Raw genomic sequence first — 15837 nt, 5'->3', positions numbered from 1 at the left:
CGGAATAGATCTGCTACGCTGCTGCTGCTTGTATTGCTGCTGTTGCTGTAGAGCATGAATACATGAATCACACCCGTAGCAGATCTATACAGGTGGAGCTGGAGTTTTTTTTGTTGTTGTAAATAAAGATCATGGGCCCTATCTTGCACCCAGCACCCCTATCTTGTTGTGTCCATGAAGATGTGAGAAATAGGCATAAATCTAGCTTACACATTTACCCAAATTGTTATACGCCTGTTTAACCGAAGCTAATTTGGGTGGGTTTCTCCCATCCCCATACAGTGTCACTTCTCTGTGTTTTACGGCCCTGACGAGAACGTCGGTCTCTCACCGCTCCTGGCGTGCGCCTGGCAAATCCGCCGTTATAATAGCAATCCGCCATGGAACAAGCGCACCTGCTCTTAAAGGGAATGTGAGATGTCGCTCTGATTGGTTTATTTCACGTTACGCCCAAACCACACCTACTGTATGAGTAATGTAGCTACTTCAGACCAACCCATTTTAGATACGCAAGAGTCATTTATCCCGCCGGTATAATAGCAACAGCGCCCAAGACCCGCCCACAAAGTTACTCACGTTTCGCGCTTGATACTTGCGTTTCAGATCGTTAAAATCCACAGTGCTTGTTCTCCTGCTCACTCAGAAATTTTGTCGATTTATTGTGACGCAACTAATCGAATCAGAGTCTTAGTGAATGCAGTGCATTTGGACAGTAGGTTGATTGTCGTAGTACCATAATTTGTTCCTCAAAGGTTTCTGGGTGAGCAAGGAGTGTGAATTATCAGTGGGTGGCAAAAAACTAAAAGCAACACTTCATTTGCAATCTTTAAAACATAATTCTATCCATTGTATTTGGTTATTTTCTCAGGTATTGTAAAATGTCTGAAAGATTAATCTAGATTACAGATTAAATACAATATAAATACTTGTAGTAAAATATTCTCTTTCAGGAAATATCCTGAGTGCAGCCATTTGGTTAAGTGAGAGAATCTAGACTAGAGTATCCGTATAGTGCAGCAGTCATGGGCCCACAATTGTATATAATTGCAATAGTGAGAGGCTCACATGATCTTAAATATCGACTGGACTGAAGAGTCTACCTCTCCTTCATGCATTTATCCTTTATTATCATTCTCTCTGCCCACTTACTCTCTCAAAGAGGATGAAGTAAGAGGAATATCCTGTGCTCCTTGTGAAGTAAGTATCCTGTCCAAAAGTGATTCCCTTCTCTCTGCTGTAAGTGGAATGGGAAAGAGGGAGAAACCCACAGCCTATACCATGAGACAGATTTTATTTTCTTATTTTTTCATTTCTCATTTCTGAAAAAAACAACAACCTAGATACAGCCTAAGATCATGTTTTTAAAGAGTAAAATGGTGGAAGCTGCTAGGATCCAAATACTTGATAAATCATGCATTATCTGAAATATTGGCTTAAATGTCTTGAGCTCATCAATTAGCCACTTGTCTGTTGGACCAGATTGATAGACAGTAAGAAAGAAAAAAAGGTCAACCCTTATGTCAAACATGAATGTGAGAAGAGTTAATGGCCAGAATATCACATTGTTGAAAAATGATGAATACTGATAGAAAACCCCCCTGCTGTCAGCGAGGAGTAAAATGATCCACACACATTTGCTTCGGACAGCTTTGCTTTGCACAGGATTATTTAGTAATATTAAATATCCTAATTCTCAGATTAGTCAAGTTTTGGTCTGTGTAAAATATTTTACACATACATATTTTAAAAAAGAAACCTTATTTTGAACTTATTTTACACTAATTTAGCAAAAATTACAAATAAATGAAGATTTACATTTTGGTCCAGAAACAAAATTGCCAGTTTATTCATTCATCTCTTTTTCTGCCATAACAACAACAATGTATTTATCTGAACAATACATTTAAAAACACCATTTATTTTCTCTTTTCCATCTCCTGTACTAACATATTTTCCCTTTCTCTTCCCCTCCCCTCTCTTCTCGAGGTGTCATGCTAACCCATATCAGCAAAAAGCACCTGCTCACCATTGCTTTCACAATGACATGAATCCCTCCTGTTCATCCTTCTGTCCAACCTTCCTCTAATCTTGCCTCTTTTCATTATCATTCACCCTGATACATTATAGTTTTGTGTGATCCACGGCTCTGTGCGCTGCGTGTCTCATTATGAAACAATAAAAAACAGTTTGTTTTTCACTAAGTGGCACACTTATTTCACAGTTTTAGGTCATAGAAGTCTTGAGTGTTCCAGTCTGTATAAAATAAAGCTAACCATTATCTGGAGTCCATATATATTTATTGTACTTTTTCTATTTGAATTAGATGAGATACAGTTTCAATAATAAGAAAAAAGCATTCAGAGTTGAACTGACTCAGACACGTGGGAATGATCAGAAACACTTGCTTTACTAAGCTTCAGTTTTGTTTTTAAGTTCCCAAGCAGATGATCTAGTGGTTTATTAAAGAAGGTCTCATAAGGAAAACAGTATGACATTCTTTCCCTTTGTTTTTTCTTTGCAGCCTTTCCACCTGCAAAAAGTGATAATGATGGTCCTTCATTTTACCTTGATTGGTGAAGCCTCAGAATCAGAGAGGAGGTTCAGCCCTTCAAGATGTCTAGACATAACCGTGTCCTTTTTTTTTGTCTGCAGTCATCTATCACTCAAGCTGTCTTACTGTAGTTATTCATTAACACATCTTGAAACATGAAACAAAATACGCCGTTTGTGAATTCCTGTTACAAAATACATTTTTCCACCTCAATTTCTTCATATTTCTACATGTTCCTTAATTATTTTTCACCAGCAACCAGCCTTATGTAACATACTTCTGAGTTTCTTTGCTACATAACTGCTCGTAAACATCCAAATAACATCCAAACAATATATAAATCAATTTGCGCAAAAAAACATTGGACCTGAACTTATAATATTAAAAAAACACGCACACAAATTGGCAGCACTAACAGAAACAGTTCCAATGCACTTCATTCATTGCTCGTTTATTGGCTAAAAATAACTATTTATTTTCAGTCTAAAAAATACACTATCCATCTGTCAATAGTAGTCTACTCTGTATCATACTAAATCTTCTTTCAGCAAATCTTATAGATAAAATCATTTTAGGGCATTGTAGGTAAAGAAAAATGTGATATTAGGATACAAAAGAGGAGTCATTGATCAAAACAAGGAGTAAAAAAAAAAAACGGTGTGAAATAGTATGCAGTGTGAGAACAGTGTGAGCATGTGGCTAATATCACACAGTTCAGCTGACAAAAAATATCCACCTTTCTTCATTTTGTTTTTGAGTTTCTCAACACTGTGAAGTCATTATTATTGTGATTTCCCTCGGATTTGGTGTGAGACTCTAACTCCTGCATGGGGTGGTGACATTATAGGTGCCGTCCTCCAGAAACTCATCTTCACTCAGGCTTATATGAAGGCAGGTGTCATTCATAGGTGAAGAGAATGGGATGGTTTGCTCATAGCCCAGCGGTGTGGTCCCACCATTCACAGCTGGATGATCCTCAGGTAAGCTGCTGCAGGTACTGGACGTGGAGATGAACGCAGAGCTCTGGTCATCAGAGGGGTCGTCTCTGGATTGGGGGGATACAAGGGATTTGTCATTGGAGCGCACGCCAGAATCCTCACTGGCTGAACATGACACGCTGTTGCCGTTGGTGTGAGAATAGAAATCCCCCGGAGAAACGGAACATAGCGTGATGTCAGGAAACGAGGAGCTGCCGCTCACGTTTGTGAATGCGTTCCCATTTACAGGTGTGGCTACAGCTGAAGATCTTGACTCCGCCTCTACACCCGGAGAGAGAGTCCTGTTCGACCGCTTGCGGTTCAGGGGCTGAGGAGGTGGGTCCAGTTTAGGGATGGTTTGTTTATACCTGCGGACACAAAAAGAAAGCAAATTTTGTAGGTCAGTCGGCTTGTCTGGGTAAAATTTTTGCATAAAATTACTGACACAGAATACCATAAAAGTGTTGTAGTATATTTGTCCTAACTAAGCACAATGACGCAGTCCAATTTGAAAACAAATATGTGCTTTTTAACAAATATTTTACATGAAAGAATTGTTTTCATTCAATCTGCTTGATTGAACGTGTTCCTAGTTCATTTCGACAAGTGGAGGAATTGTAAAAAAAATATTAAAAGTGATGTTATTTGCTAATTAAAACTATTAAAACTAGCTTTTGTTAATTACAATAGAGGTGAAATAAAATAAAAAATATATAAATATAGATCAAAAACTTATTTAAACCAAATTAAAACAAAAATTAGAAATGTAACTTTGGCAAATTAAGTTAATTAAAGGTCCCATATTGTACACCTTTCTGAAGTTTTATTTTAGGTTTTGATGTCCTTAAGAACATATATTTGCGGTATAAGTACCAAAAACCATCCCAATATATTTTTACAGCTCCTTTCTCAGGAGCTCTGCTAAGAACAGGTCGATTTTGGCCTGTCTAATTAATATTCATGAGCCTCTCTTCTGATTGGCCTGTTGTTTTCTGAGTGACGCACGGCCAGGCCAACCACAGGTAACTAGGTTCATGTGTGCTGTAGCCTGCTGTGGCTTGGTGATGCTCACTAGTAAGGTAAATAAAACACCTGCAATGATGGACATTGCTGAGGGAAATGTTATCCGGCCTTATATGTTCGAGCCGGACTCAGATCCTGAATCGGCGATGACAGGAGACAAACAACCACCTCCTTACTTTCGGCGTTATTGTAAGAGTATTATAATTACCATTACATCAATGCTGCACGCAGATTTAACGTAAACGCTTTAAACTGTCTGTAAACAAACTCAGACTTTTTTGTCAAATTCGATTTAAATCTCCAAAATATGTATGTTAATAGCTAGTTATAGACTGATTTTGAAACACTTAACTGCTTATGTAACGTTAGCAGAAAGACACCGAATGTAGTAAGCTATAACTATTGCTTTCCTACTGATACAGTAAGTTGATGTGCTATAATTTCTTTTACAATGTTACTTTTTTCTGCAAGGATGCCCACATAACGCGAGAACATATGCTGCAATTGACGCCCAAGGTAAACTTGTAAAACTATGAACTGTAGGGACTGCATCATTGATGAGTAGCTTCTTTGAAAAACCAGCATTGGGCTGTGCCTGATTGACGAAGCAGTCACTTGTTGTGAAATGCTCACCGGCAGTACTCGGGGTGAGACTGAAGGCGGCGACTGAGTAGTTCTGACGTCACATTTTTACGGAAGTCACAACGGCTCGTGAAAAGGCAAAGCTACTTTATGCAGGCTGTGTGCATCTGTCTCTGGATTGACTGTTTTGAAACGTATATGGTAGTTACATAGCCCCTAGACCTCTGTTATAATATATATATATATAAACATTTGTTGTCTTTTTTTCTATAGCTTGATAAATGTCATGACCAGAAAGTAGAGGGCAATATAATTTTTTTTTTTTTATAGATATGCTTATCAATTGTGGGTAAACCGTTTAAGATTCTTAAATACCTGACGCTTTCTAGAATCTCTTATTAATGCAGTAAGATCATGCAAATGTAAATGTTAAGTGACTTTGCTGAACAAATAAGTGAACAAATCTTTTAAGTAAAAGATAGCGAATCCCCATAGCTACTATGTGACGTGTGACACCCACAGCCAAACAAAACAATATTGATTTTAATTGATCATTGATTTTGAAATGCACAGTTAGGGAAATCACAGTGGGGAGATGGGCTTGGCTTGTGTAGTGTACAATGCTGAATCATCAATAAGAGCTCATACACAATTCTTTAAGACACAGTCTACATTCTGCATGTGTGTGTGTGTGTGTGTGTGTGTGTGTGTGTGTGCACTTATCTCTGTCCCACAGTTCCCCTGCTGGGTAAATTAAGTAGAGAAAGAGAGGGAGAGAGAGAGAAAATGGGAGACAGAGCTGCAGGTTCTTGTATTGATGGCTCTACTAAAAATAACTGCAATGCAGTCACTCAGCATAGGACAGAGAAAGCACAACATAAGACTATCTGTCTCTTTCTCTCACTCATACTTATTAAACACATGCAAAAGCAACCAAAATCATATGATATGCAAAAACATAAATAAATAAATAAAACAGATACTCTAACAGCAGGCTACTTAAGTTAGATTTAAACATTTTAAATGCAAAAGTCGCCACAGTGCTCGTGGGTGGTTGTCAGGGTTTTGCTATGCAGTTTCTAATGTGTATGGAGTGGTTTTTGATGTGTTGCTATGCAGTTGCTAGGTGGCTGGTCAGTGATTGGTTATTGTTTCAAGTTTAAAGAGCCCACCCCCAAGTCTCTATGATGTTTGGCTCCCTAGATACAATTTGGGAGCAGCCTTCATTGTAAGTCTATGGGATTTTTTTCATCTGTTTGTGTAAATAATAATATACTTTCCCTCAATCAGCAACACAAGGTGTTCAAATCCCTAATCCTACGTATGAACAATAGTACAATGGTAGACTAATAAATACACATACAATCCAACATATTCAGTGTAAGTTCACAAGCAAAGCTACTGCCATTTGATCTTGGACCTTGGCTGCTAGTGTAAGATTTTTTTGTTTCTTTTCCACTTTCTCTCCTTCCCCTAATTAGCATACGATCACATCAGCAATCCTGTCTAGCCCCCGACCAAGCGCTGTCACATCTCCTCCCCCACATCTTTCCAGAGAGCACTCATCTCCTCATCTCAGGGTCCTCACATTGACTCATCTTCCTGTGGGTGTCCAAAGCCAAGTCATTTCATTTTCAATATTTTTCCATAACGTATGCCTCTACTTTCAGTGTACATGTACAGTACTGTTATATATGTGTGTGAGTGTGTGTTTGTAAATGTTAAGAGCCCTGATAAATCTTGTGAATATCAGATCTTGAATAGCGGTGACTCTTGTAGAATTGTGATGAAATGTCGCACTAGCCATTTAGGAAGTCTAACAATATAACCTTAAGTAAAATGCCATAGCATCAATAATGAATAAGCTTAATTTACTCCTCATAATGCAAAATCTCATTATTCAATGATGCACTTGTTAAGCCACAGGAGCTGTGGATAAGGGCTGCAACTAATATAGCCTATTGTGCCATCCGATTAAAAATTAAAAGCTCCCTGAGGGAGAACATTAGTCTTGCTCCTGATCATGGTAATGTGTGAGTATGTGTAGATATTTAATTCTAGAAGAGGAATTTAGTGTGTGAAGTCCAAATATGTGAATAATGAAATATTTGAATCCTGATTTATTCCCTTTAAAACCCTGTTGATATTTGACACCAAGAGAAGCACAAACCCTTACACAACAAACTTCATTTGATGAATTCACTTTGATAATGAGATTGTATGCCGGTGTACTGCATGATTCAAGCTAAACCATAACGTATATTAGTGAGGTCTCATAGACGCAATGGTTTTCATAAGATAATGCGATTTACTATACCCTACCCTTAAACCCAATGCCGGGTCTAGACTACACAATATCAGCCAGATTTTGGCACAATCCATTTAACGTAGGATATTGTGGTGATTTGTAAACGACAATGAGCATCAGGAAGCAAGAATCCATCGTTTCATCTTGTATAGTGTATCATAGTGGATGACAACCGATGCCGCATCTGCGATTCTTCACAATGTAACAACAGAAAGACTAGTGTGTTTAATTTTTTTCCGGTCCTCCATGACAAGTTACGTCACATCTATGCCGTTGGCCAATAGGAGCACAGAAGCTCTTCGGTACACAGCTTTCAAACATGGTGAAACGAAAGAGAGATGATGGTATTGGTGCTGCTAGAGGAATTATGCAATGGAGGAAAGGTTCTTGGAGCTATGAAAACATAGTCCTCCAGCCTTTATAATGTTTCCACGAAGGACTACCACAACAAAGTGAAAAAAGAAATGCTGGTGAACAATAGTGGAGGTGCTTCAGCAACTCGGTGAGTACTGGAATTAGCATTAAAGCTACAATATGTAATTTTTTTTACCGCTAGGGGTCGCTAACCTCTTGCAATAACAAAGGCGTAGGTGGATGACGCATAAGCGGAATTATGGAACTTGTCGTCATGCCGATGGATCAAATAATGTTTATGTTATAGTGAAAACATTCATGTTTTTGAACATGACTGTGGTATGAAGCAGGGCGCGATTGCTAATAAGAGACAGATATCAGCGCCACACGCGAGTCCCGCGGATATAAGGAATGAGGACATTTCATTCTACCGAATGCAAGTGCAGAATTACTACTCACACAGGTCAGTTTATTTGACAAATTAAACTTGTGAGGTAACGCAGCGCTGTTTCACTTGGTCTACACTATCACACTAAACTGCACTTGAGTGAGTTGAAAGTTATAATGTTATTCTGTGTGTTAGTTTGTTGGCTGTATGAGACTAGCAGTAAGCTAGATCAACATTAGAATAACATTATGATCATATTCTAACATTTCATCATGTTGTTCTATATAACATTGATTTGTTTTATGTACATTTGCTCACCTGTCTAATAAAGTACATGCAAGAGCGGCGTCTCTGTCAAGTCGAAGTTAGACGTGGACGAGGAGCTCTCGGCATTTCGAAAAGGCCACGTTGATATTGATCCTCGTTTTAATTCTGCTTGCTATGGTCCATAATATTTGAACGAAACAACAACAGCGTGCCGCTAGACGTTACGCAGTTGTCCACGTCTGTCGCCATGGTTACTATGGCAGTACGAGCGGAAACCAGGGATAACGCGGATATTACGTCATTGACAGGCGGCAATGACCAGGGACGACCCATTATTTAAAATTAGAATTTCTTCTGAAATTAAAAATCTTTGGGAACCTTTGGAATTTGTATGTACACAACTGCCGTAAATATATCACACTGTGCAAGTGATTTTGGGATATTTTATTACAACAATCTTACATATTGTACCTTTAAGCTAACATGCCGCTTTTGGTATCCATTGTTTGTTTACGCTCTTGTTTCCGAAAGTCACACACAGATTTTCATTAAGACAGTATTTAATATGGTACACCCCTTTAATCAGGCGATAAAATAAAACATTTTAAAATGTCTAATTAATAACAGACAAAATGTTGGATGTTTAATTATTCAAGCTCATTCTCATTTTTACATTTAGATTACCTTTGTTATCATAAAACTCACTTAAAGTTAAGCTAAAAAATGCAATAACCCTTAAAAGTTTTTATTTAATTTATTTAAGTAGTATAGGTATAGGATTGTATAGAAAAATAGTATAGCCATAAAATAAAATAAGAAATGTATTTTCAGGTCAGTGCAGGACATTCCATGGGTGTTATGGTTTTTATACAGAGCTAATCACATTTTCTAGCCCCTAATCACAGAAAACGTTTTAATAAAAAAATATTTTTGGATGTTTATTTAGCGTTTTGAATTAAACCTAATTACCTGGCCTGAAACCTAAATACCCACCACAATATAAAGACTTTGGGTCCTCATAATGTAGGTCAAGCCAGTACTGTTTTTCTTGTGGGGGTAATTTCAGGTTAGGCACAATGTAGGAAAAACTAGACCCACGCGTGCACCCCTCGTGCACCCCTGTACTCATCATTCATCATCCATTCAGCATGCCAATGTAATTAAAGAAAGTGCAATTACAGTTATACTCACAGGAGGTTGGTAAAGTGGAGAAGAGAGGAGAGGAAATAGAGAGGAAATAGCGATTTCAGACAAAGGAAGAGAGGACAGGTGAGGGTATGAGATGGATAGAGGGTATCAGAGAGGGTTAGAAAAAGATTAGAGAGAAGGAAGAAGGCTGTTACAGGAGGAAGTGGATAATCAGAAGGGGAGGCTCCTCACACGTGCACCTGAGCAGAGAAAAACACAAATAAGTCTCTCTAAAACCTCTTCACCTAAAGACCTGAGAAAGTCATCTACAAAATCATCTGATCTGACTCCCACTGCAACACTGCAATTACTATCACTGTATAATGTCCAATTCCCTTTCCATTAACGTCTATTGTTTTTCATTGAGCTAATGACTTAATCTATCCCCCAGCCAATAAAATAACTACGTTATCTTTCTGTATCTTTACATCTTCATAAAGACATTTAGTGTGTTTATTCTTGTTTTTCTTGTGGGCCCTAACAGAAAAATTTGGAGAATTAAAAAAAACAAAACAATATTTGCTTTATCTATGAATCGGTTTCTCAGCTGAAGACTACCCCAAATGTTCCTAAACTGAGGCTTTGTAATATTTAGCTCACTTTTGCAGACAATTTTGTCCCTAAAGTTTACCTAAAGGCTGATACAGAACATGACTTTTAAAATCTGAACAGATTTTAAAACACTAGGCATCATAAACGTGCTAACTTTGTGAATGGATACAGAGAAAAACTGCATCATACAGCAAACGACTGAAGATCACACACTACCAGACATTCAAGTAATTCCAAACACAACAAACTCATACAGAAACATACAACACATTTATGTATGACAAATTAAAACTATATGTATTCTAAAACTGGCTCCTCCTACTGAATGGAATGAAAGTCTAAAGCTAAAATATCAGTCTGCCCTTCATTCATTATGCGATCTGTCAACTCTGACTGCCGAAAATATATTTCCCTATACATGAATGATCAATATATTAAATGGTTTAAGAGTATATTTGAACATATACCGAATAATATATTGAATAATACATAAGGAATTGTCGCTTTTCACATATTGAAAAATATGTGACAATATATTTACTAATATACCACAATGTATGTAATTTTATATTCAGTAATACACTTCATAATATATAGATGTATATGTGATCAGATATGGTACTGCATGTGTACTATATTGCAGATAAATGTACTCATGCAGCATAAACACACATATATAGAGAAATATATAATGTAATATATTTATGTACATTTTAATTATTTATATATGTTTCATATTTTCAAGCTAGCAAACAAAAGCACAAGCACACCTGCCTGTACTGAAGTATTTACCAAGAGAGTGAAGAGACTATCACTGTGCTGAGGAGTGCACAGACATTACTTTTAAAATATAGTAATTATAGTCTGAATAGTGTTAAGCCAATCGTCAACCTGACCACAGGCTCTACTCTTCAGCACAATGGAAACCCCAAAAACTCACACATACCAGAAAACCTTTTAAACTTCAAAATAATAGAACATTAAACACTAACAGATTTCCCCCCTATATTAATATTGAGTTTAATATATATTAAAACAAAACACATTAAATTAAACTTAATTTTAACAGTCAGAAGCAAATATTTTATATGTATTAATATATAGCCATACATGTTCCGTAAGGGTATCGCCAACTAACATGGTCCAGGCTGAAAACTGAAGCAAAAGTCGTGTAGTGTATTCCAGCCTTAAGTAAACACACACACACACACACACACACACACACACACACACACACACACACACACACACACACACACACACACACACACACACACACACACACACACACACACACACACACACACACACACACACACACACACACACACACACACACACACACACTTGTGATGAGTCTCAGCAGCAATAATCAAGCAGCGAGAGGAGATTATAGAAGATCAATACAACAGCAGATAGGCTAATCCATGACATTAAATCCATCCATGCATTCATCCCTCCTCACATTAACACAAACAAATAAATGGACACACAAACAAGCTCAAAATCACAAGGCCATGAAAACTGGCTTAGTGCAGTGACCTACAGAGCTGAATTCATTTAAAAAAATTCAGCAGACAGTTTCTGGACAGGCAGATAATAAATAAGCAACAGCACATGTAGAGAGGGATGAAAGAACATCACAGACGTGAACAGAGGGGAGCAAGACATGAGGAGTTTCAAAGCAATAAAGAAATAAAAGAGATGGCACTTATGACTGGCACTGAAGGGATGGACAGATTCCAGCTCCAGCAGAGAAGTTCACGCTGACATTAACACCAGGAGTGACAGATAAATGAACAATTGATGGGCAGGTGCATAAAACCATTATGAGTCATAGTGAGGAGTCACTGCTGGACACACACTGAGCTCCAGCACACACACACACACACCATTATTTGTGACTGAGAGTATAGCAGTATATAGAGTTTGGGAGTATACTGTAAATACAACTCCTAGACTGCATGCTGTCCAGCAAGTTAAATGAACTTGACTATATTTGTACTTCAGTATATAGTCAAGAAACACCCTGCATATTTAAGTCACCCATTCATCTCTCTCTGTCTTAATATAATATACTATCATTCAAATGTTTGGGGTTGGTTTTTTAACTATTATTATTATTATTTTTTTATATATATTTTTTTTTATGTTTTAATGTTGGTGAAATTAATATTATAAAATAATATTACAATTGGAAATAAGTGTTTAAAATGTAATTTATTCCTGTGATGGTAAAAAGCTTAATTTTCAGCAGCCATTACTCCAGTGTTACATATCATTCTAATACTGATTTTTTGGAAACCTTGATACATTTGTTCAGGATTCCATGATGAATAGAAAGAGAAAAGAACAGCATTTATTTGAAATACAAAGTTTTATTAACATTATAAATGTATTTACTGTCACTTTTGATCAATTTAATGTGTCTTTGCTGAATAAAAGTATTAATTACTTTATTTAAAAATCTTACTAACCCCCAAAAACTAGACAGCATTAATATTCTGATTATGAAAGCGGCATGTAAACATATTAATCTGATTGCTACAACTAGCCACAATGAGATTAAACCAATATTTCAGTTTAGAAATCAGAGATAAAATGGATTCATGTTGGAAAGGTCACATGTGACAGTAACACACAGTTTCACCCATCTGTCTAAGTTCTTTGTCTGTGTACTGCGGTTCATAAACCATCTAATTGTCTCCTCCAACTTCAAAATAGTCTGCCATCGTTGTTTTACCATTTTATTGTAAAGGGCGTTTGACTTTACATGTTTGCATTGTAAACACTGGGTCCTACATCACGCGTGACCTTTCAACGTGACTAAGTAATGCGTGAAGTAGTGGACGCGCATCGAAGAGCTAGTGCAAGACTTTGTGTGCTTAAAAAGTATATAATTTTTTTTTATACGACTGATTTTTTTGCTAGATAAGACCCTTATTCCTCGGCTGGGATCGTGTAGAGCTATGGACTGAAACTGCAATTTGGACCTTCAACCCGTTGATAACCACTGAAGTCCACTATATGGAGAATCCTGGAATGTTTTCCTCAAAAACCTTCATTTCTTTTCGACTGATGAAAGAAAGACATGAACATCTTGGATGACGTGGGGGTGAGTAAATTATCAGGAAATTTTAATTCTGGAGTGAACTAATCCTTTAAGTCTTTCCCTGGCCCTGTGAGTGTTGTCAGCAGTAGGTGTGTGTATGCTTGTGTGTGTGGGGTTCTGCAAGCTCTAAATTGCTCTAATAAAGTGTGAAAATAAATGTTTTCTGTGGGCGAGAGACTGCAGCTACCCACAGGGACACCGATAATTGTGAAATAAATCACTCTCCCAGACAGACGCACACATACAGTACTCTTAAATACATAGACACACACACAAATCGACAAGCAAGCACATACGTATATATTCGCATAAAAACACATACTCACTCTCTCTCTTTCACTTTTTTTGCTACACAAAATAGAGCCATCTAAGACAAACAACAAACAACTAACCAAGACAGCTAGGTAAAGCAACAATACATCTCTAACTAGCAGTAAAAGCAATAGAGAAGGTGTAAATGTGTGCTGCAAAGCTCTACAACTGTTTACCATAGGTGCTATACCACAGACAGAGAGCAATGAATGTGCAGTATGCAAACAAAGGTAAAAATTTTCCATTACAGTTCAAGGAAACCTGTCTGCCAGAAGTCAGAGTGGAAAGATTGCTCTCTGCCTTCTAATACACTTTCATTAGATTTGTTTACATTGCTCACAACCAATATCCATTCCAGCAAGTCTGCTGTCTGTGTATGGAGTGAGGAGGGAGAGGGAAGAGAGAGGAAAGGAGGAGGTCGGAGAGGAGGTGGGATTATGTGAACCAGTTTTAGAAAACCCAAACACCAGCCAAATGTGGTCAAAATTTTCACAAACATAAACATCTGCTCAATCGTTTGTAACATTTTGGCGAGTCTGAGACCCATAATGCCTGAATCTCACTAACTTTGTTGTATTTCTGGGTTTGTTTTGGTGCTGCTCTACTCTGTTCCACAAACTGACACACTGTGTGATTATTTTGTCCAGATGTTGCAGCTCAAATTTCAGATCCTAGGTATGTTTAAATTACAGATCGGAAAGGAGCAATTGGTCTGACTTTCAACACAATCAAAAGTGCTCTAACATTGCCTTTCTGCACTTCCTGATCTCTTTCTTTGTCACATTCCTTTTCTAGATTGTTTAGTGCTTTTGAAAGAAATCTCCTATGCTCACCATTTGAAAAGTAAAAACAGTAATATTGTAAATTTTAACTATTTATCTATTTTAATATATTTTAAAATGTAAAGTATTCCTGTGATGCAAAGCTGAATTTATTCAGTCTTCAGTCACATGATCTTTCATAACCATTGTAATATGCTGATTTGCTTCTCAAGAAACAGTTATTTTTGAATTATTATCAGATAATATTTTTGTGGAAAAATTTGTCTGAAAAAAATATAGAAAGTTCAAAATGACAGCATTTATTTGAAATAGAAAATCTTTGTAACATTATAAATGTCTTTACAGACACTTTTAATCAATTTAATGCATCCTTGCTGAATAAAAGTAGTAATTTCTTTCAAAAACTTCAAACTTTTGCAACAAATATATATATATAGTTGTATGCCAGATGCCAGATTAAAACTAATTAATCCATGTGTGTGTCTATTTAAGTGCTACTGTCATGTGTCTTCACCTCTCATCAAGTGCCGTTGAATTCCGAGTTTCTAACTTAGCAACTTCCTTTCTCGCTGCATCCACTCCAGCATCACTCCTTGCATTTGCTGGATTGAGCAGATTGAGGTAGGACTCGGCGTGGAAGGAGACGGGAGGGTTTTCTGGCTGTCCTGCTGGAGTGGAGGTGACGGGCTGATCTGAGCGAGGAGTGTAGAGGTTCTTCAGGTTGAGAGAGAGAGATCGAGTGGGCAGACTACTCCAAACTGATTCTTCTTCTAGAAGAGAGAGATTCAAATTTAGGGCATAAAGTAAATGTCTTAATAGCCAACCTGAAACAGTCAATAACAATAGGGGATGTTATATTATGTAAATGAAGCTTATTGCAAGCTTTAATACAGACACTCAAGGGCATAATGCTGACAGAAATTTTCAATAACTCTAAATGACAGGTCACAGCAACCACCACTGCACACCACCACCACTGCACCAAGCATAAGCTTATATACTGTATACACACACACACACACACACACACACTCTCTCTCTTTCTCTCTCAGAGTGAAAGTCGGCAAGGAGCCCAGTGCTGAAGAATCAAACCTAATAAACTCCTGCACTAAACTCTGAAATAGATTAGTGTACACCAACCAACTCAATAACATCCCAGCCTGCCAAAAAACAATGTGTGCGCGTCTATGACTGTAATGGTGTGCAATGGACTACCCACTCTTTCAGCAGACTGGGATCTGAAAGTATTTTTCCCATTCATTTTCTTAGCAGAAAAATCTTAAATAAAACGTTTTTAGCTATAGACCAAACAAACTAGCTCATAGATGAATCACAACAATATAATGTTTAACTGAAAGCAAAATCGTATTTTCAAAAATCACCCAAATTTTCTTTTTTTTTAAATCATGTATTGAAATTCTCATTAATATACACTTCCCTT

The 15837-nt window shown here is 37.2% G+C and overlaps 1 protein-coding gene across 2 annotated transcripts in view; it reads right to left on the bottom strand.

Annotated features, from left to right (window-relative positions):
* Positions 1 to 1282: 1282 nt before the first annotated feature.
* LOC311294286 (carboxyl-terminal PDZ ligand of neuronal nitric oxide synthase protein) overlaps positions 1283 to 15837 on the bottom strand; it is a 47690-nt gene continuing 33135 nt past the window's right edge. The window contains exons 10-11 of one of the 2 annotated variants that reach the window (XM_084415085.1): positions 14911 to 15166; positions 1283 to 3896 (exon numbers count right to left, since the gene is read on the bottom strand). In XM_084415085.1, the coding sequence (XP_084271211.1) occupies positions 3368 to 3896; positions 14911 to 15166 (785 nt within the window). In that variant the 3' untranslated portion in view covers positions 1283 to 3367. Of the gene's footprint in view, positions 3897 to 9683; positions 9839 to 14910; positions 15167 to 15837 lie in introns of those variants that run through there. The other variant, XM_084415086.1, reaches the window with a different exon arrangement.

This window comes from Rutilus rutilus (genome assembly GCF_951802725.1).
Source record: "Rutilus rutilus genome assembly, chromosome: 7".
Classification (NCBI taxonomy): domain Eukaryota; kingdom Metazoa; phylum Chordata; class Actinopteri; order Cypriniformes; family Leuciscidae; genus Rutilus; species Rutilus rutilus.
This window is presented reverse-complemented; position numbering and strand designations above follow the sequence as displayed.